Genomic DNA, 5,627 nt, shown 5'->3' on the forward strand with positions numbered 1-5,627 from the left:
TATATAATTATGATACAACAGTAGCTTCAACAGTTTACCAAAATGCTGGAATTTATAGTAAATTAAAACATTTAATCAGTAAAAAATAAAACTAACTGATGTGAGAAGGTAAAGTGATATTTTCTTAATTATAAAAATAAACATGCTATGTGTTACATCGACATGAACACTTTAAATAGTATACTGATCAAAGGATCATATACTGGTTGGTCTACTACTTCTTAAAAATAAGTGGAATTATTAAATTGCAAAGCTTCACCTTTCAATGATTCATTATTTTATAAGAAATAAGAAATCTTTAATTTATTTAATGCCACACACTAACTATACTCAACATTATAATAAATAATAAAATACATGAGTCATAATTATAAGAATTTAACTTTTACAACTCTTTGGTATATAAGTTTTTTAATATGTAGTTACATTGGAAAAAAATTAAAAGAGACACTTATAGTTATTTATTTCTTCTAGGCAATGTTGTTACATACTTATTTGATTAATTATGATATATAATCAGTCTTAAAACTTATTTCAGTAGAAAAAATTTTAAAAAAAAATTGTAGTGTTGTCTAACCCACTGCTTTTCGAGTACAATATAAATTTTCTGAACAAAAAACCGAAAAACATAAAGTTTAAATGATTGCCAAGACAAATTATAGATTATTACAATGGGTTTTCATTAGAAAGTTTATGAAGCATATATTCAGAGGCTGACACATAGATAGCTACAGATAAGCCAACAAAACTAGCAATAACTGTATTTTTTTGGAAAATGATACATGTAGCAATACAAAGACCTAAGTATGTCAAGTATCGAATCCATTCCACATTCTTATTTAGTTCTTTAGCTGAAAAAAAAAAACATACATTCATATGAATAATTACCGTTGATATTAAACTGAAGTAATCAGTATTGCATTGCCAAATTTAGCACTGTTTGGATTATCATATTCTGTATGAGTTAATATGCCATGAAGTGAATATAACTAACACCAATCATTCATGCACTGTTGGAAGGCATAAGATAATGATAATATTGTTTATTTTTTTTTGGAATAAGTCCGTTTAGAATAATATAACAGGCATTGAAAATAATGGTCTTCAGTACCTTAGAGTAAAATAAAATGTCATGAAATATCACAAAATATCTCTAATAATAATTAGCTAAAAATGTGACAGTAATAATTAAAAAAAAGTTATTTGGATATGAGAGCTAAGTATATCTGAGCAATTAGTAGAATATGGCACAAGATAAAGCTAAAGAGTAAATCACAAGTGCTACATTAGAACTAGAATGTGTTACAGAAGAATAAAAGAACAATTTCAACTTATTAATGTAAATTATACTAAATAAAGGGAAGAGACATTTTAAAATAATCATCTATACTCTAAATAACACATATTCTAAATGGCCCCAAATCAAATATACGCTGTCAAAAAATGCATTATCATAGGCTGGAAGCTGAGAGAATTTTTTTTTTTTTTTACTGCTGAATAAATTCTAAAAGTAAATAAAATTCTATCTACTATGCTTAATTTATCTTACAAACAAATACTAAGAATTCTTCATCATTTTTTAAAACTAGAAAAAGTTGTTTAATACTTTGGAACCCGAAAATCATAGATCATTAAACTTGTAAAAAATATATATCTTACCAATACATAACCCATCTTTCAGTATAAATCCGGGAGCACAGTTGTTACACATGTCTGGACCATCTCCATGACAGCCATCACAGGATTGATCACAAGCTTTAAAGAAATATATATTTCAGATTTAAATCTAAGAAAATGTTAGAACACAAACATTTTTTAATTAGCAAGATTATATACAAAGTATGCATATATAAGGTAAAAGTAATAAGACTGATAGGTTAGCATTCCACCATAGATACAGGTCCCTTCAGGAAAGAAGGAGACCAGATTTCAAGTTCCAAATCCCTAATTGTTCCTAAGCAAATTTTTCTTTAAGTGATAATTTCTATTTTTTTCTGAAAACTAGCAACCTTAATATCAAGCAAAGGTATGATGCCAAGTTTAGTTTAAATAAGTTAAATATAAAAACTTTACCTGGAATTTAAACTGTTGACAATGTTCAGTGTAATGTGAACAGTTCAAAAAGATGTGACTGCAAGAAGAATAATGAACTGATCAAAGTAATAACAGAGTAAACAGTTAAAATGTTTGATGTAAGTTTCACAATGGGAATATCAAGATTCATTTCTTGGAGCTGCCACAAAACAAATATTAACTGATCAAGGTCGGAGTTGAACATTCTAAACCAACTACTCTGTGTCCCTCATACAAAGATTATTTGTTCTTACTTCTTCATATCATCATCATCATAAATGGCATGACAGCCCGATACCGAGCCTGGGCCTCCTCTAGAAGCTTTCACCAGGCCGTCCTGTCATCTGCTGCAACTCTCCAGTTTCGGGTTCCCAGAAGGACCCGGGCATCCATTGATACAGTGTCCGACCATCTCAAATTCGGCCTCCCTACTCCTCTTCTTTTTCCATGCAGTTGCTCGGATAGGACCTTATTTGGGATATCATCACTGCATATCCTTGCCACGTGGCCCACCCATTGGAGTCTACCCAACCTTATAAACTTGACATCGTTGTCTCCGTACAAAGCCTATAGCTCTGAGTTCTTCCTTCTTTTCCATAAATGCCCTCTCTAACAGGTCCAAATATTTTTTTCAGAATGGACCTCTTGAAGACCAAGAGTCTTGCTTTATCAGCTTTAGTGAAGGCCCAAGCCTCGGATTCATACATGACAACAGAATGTATAAGTGTTTTATAGAGATTTACCTTAGTCCCATTAGAGAGCAACCCACTTTTGAAATGTCTTGCCAGGCCAAAGCAACATCGGCTGGTAGCAGTGATCCTTCTGCTAATCTCCTGAGAGATAATGTGTTGGCTATTCACTTCAGTTCCCAGGTATATGAAACAGCTCACCCTCTAGAACTTGAATGAACCTGCATCAAATGTTCCAATTCCTGGTCCACATCTTCCAGCTCTCAAGTACTTCATTTTGTTCTCATTAACTACAAGACCCAGTTTACTTACAGTACCCTCCAGAGCAAGGGATGACTCTCAGGCTTTGTTTCAATCAGGCAATAATGTCGAAATCGGCATACCCTAGTAACTGGACAGTGCTGTTAAATATAGTGGCATGGAGTTGAATACTCGTCTCGGGAACAGCCTTCTCCTCTACACAATAAAAAAAGGAGACACGCGAGAGTATCGCCTTGTCTCACGCCACACTTCTTCATATTAAAACCTTATAAACCGGGTATAGAAATTTCAGCAATGCATTTTTTAATGTTCTTAAAAAAAAAACTATATATTATTTCTGTTTTTTTTTTTTTTGTCAGGACGCTATACAGTCACAATAATTGGCACAATAATGTTTTTAGACTTGTTTTTATGTTATTAGATTGGCAAGAAGCTTTAAATGGCCTTTGATCTGTTTGGTAATTTACAAACATCAGATTTTGCAAACAAATCTTGTTTACGCTGTAAATAGCAGACACTGTATCCTCGTGAATAACTGTTTAATTCAATGATTTTTTTTTTCTTTTTAAGAAATTTAATTTCCTTTCAAATGACAACAAAATTTTACCAAGAGATGGGCAAATGAAATCACTAATTGGTCACCACTAAGAAATAATGAAAAATGGATGTAAAAATAAATGTTTATTTTTTGTCAGCATTTTTAGAAGTGTGAAAGTAATCTTTAAAATGATAGCTAAACCATTGGTTCTGATGAATTATTAAGGGAGCTACAGTCCTGTGAAAAAACATAAACTCAACGTATAAACAAGATACAAGATTGGCAATAACCTAATGGCTTAAATGGCCTTTGATCTGTTTGATAATTTATAACATCAGATTTTGTAAACAAATCTTGTTTATACTGTGAATAAGTATAAACTCAATGTTTGTTTTTCTATTGTCAGGTGTATTAATGGATTAATACTACCTCAGTTTTCTTCCTACTGTTGAAGAGAGATTATATTGTTGGTTTTTTATACTGTATGACTTTGTGTGAATTAGTCTTTTTTTAAAATCTAATTCCAAGTAAAACTCATCAATATTTTGGATTTCTGGCTTCTGAAGGTCGTAGACTTCTCTAGCCATGATTCCCCACAAATTTTCAATTGAATTGAAATCCAGACCAAGAGCTGGCTAATCCACAACATTGATCCCGAAATCCTGAAACCATCATTTGGAGAGCGTGTAGTATGAATTGGCACGTTACCCTGCTGAAAAATTATTTCTTCTTCTTCCAACAATGTAATTAACAGCAAAAGGAACTCTTCTACATTTTGATAACAACAGCATTCATTTTGCCAGAATCTGGAGGTTTTCCACTTCTTTTCTTTTTTCTTACAATTGTCTGGGCTCGAATTTAAAAAGTTTCTGACTACACCCTGGGAACAGTTTATATGACGAGCAATTTGTCTCTGGGTTATCCCACCTCTTCTTAGGTTCATTATCCTTTCCTACTCAATTTCTGCGAGTTTGCAACAACTAACTAGTTCTAAATTGTTTCATATAAAGAAAATATAATAAAGAAAAAAATCATGAAACTGAAAATTCATGAAAAATTGTGTCATAAACCAGAAATCATATGATAAATAGTACTAATAGAAAGTTGCGGTATAAAATATTGCAAATTATTAAATAATAGTTTAATATTTGAATTAATTAATTATTATATTATATCAGTAAATAACAAATAATAAAACATTTGGTGTGCTTTTGGATTCTATGCATCTTGAAACATAAACCCTCAAAATTTGAGATGTTAATTTTTGTTTTCTTGGTCAATTACAAAGGTTTATTATTAAATACAATAAACCAAAACTAAGTTTAATGCACTGTATGTTTTGCTCTTTTAACTTTAAATATTTTAGGAAAGTAACCCTTTTCCAAGGGTATAAATTACTATTTTTCATTTATTTATAAAGGGAAATATTACTATTTTTCATTTATTTTTAAAGGGAAATATTACTGTTTTTCATTTATTTTTAAAGGGAAATATTACTATTTTTCATTCATTTTTAATGGAAAATATTACTATATTTATTTATTTTTATGAATGGCCGAGATGGTCACAGGAAATATCTAATCAATCTCCATTTTGAACCGAAGAGGTAGAAAGTAGAGGAGAGTTCCGAGAATCATCATCAATTAGCCTGTAACTTTGATGCCAAATCCCCAAAAAAATTGGCTCAGTAGTTTCAGGGAGAAAGGCCAAGTAAGGTAGACAGACATCTTTCTCTATTCGATATTTGGATTATATGTGTCTTAAATTGTAAAACCTTTATATGAGGAGAGCAATAGTTTAATTAGAGTGTGGATTAAGTTAATGATTCATACAGAGAATATGTAATTACAAAACAGTGTACTCACCTAAGCAAGTGAAGGAACCTTCATTATTAACACAGAATTCTGATTTCTTACAAGGATCTAAAGTGGCACATTCATTGATATCTAAACAACCATGATCTGGATCTTTGATCCAACCAGCATTACATTCCTTGCATCCTTAAAATAAATAATACAAATGTGTGAGTGTGTGTGTGTGTGTATATATATATATATATATATATA

The 5,627-nt window shown here is 31.0% G+C and overlaps 1 protein-coding gene across 3 annotated transcripts in view; it reads right to left on the minus strand.

The window, feature by feature from the left end:
• Positions 1 to 446: 446 nt before the first annotated feature.
• Creld (Cysteine rich with EGF like domains) overlaps positions 447 to 5,627 on the minus strand; it is a 43,382-nt gene continuing 38,201 nt past the window's right edge. For all 3 annotated transcript variants that reach the window (XM_014427527.3, XM_014427531.3, XM_014427529.3), the window contains 3 exons: positions 5,427 to 5,561; positions 1,660 to 1,755; positions 447 to 851 (listed from right to left, as the gene is read on the minus strand). In XM_014427527.3, coding sequence (XP_014283013.1) covers positions 667 to 851; positions 1,660 to 1,755; positions 5,427 to 5,561 — 416 coding nt within the window. In that variant the 3' untranslated portion in view covers positions 447 to 666. The remainder of the gene's footprint in view (positions 852 to 1,659; positions 1,756 to 5,426; positions 5,562 to 5,627) is intronic.

Source organism: Halyomorpha halys, unplaced genomic scaffold, assembly GCF_000696795.3.
Source record: "Halyomorpha halys isolate HHAL.00 unplaced genomic scaffold, Hhal_1.1 Scaffold654.1, whole genome shotgun sequence".
NCBI lineage: Eukaryota > Metazoa > Arthropoda > Insecta > Hemiptera > Pentatomidae > Halyomorpha > Halyomorpha halys.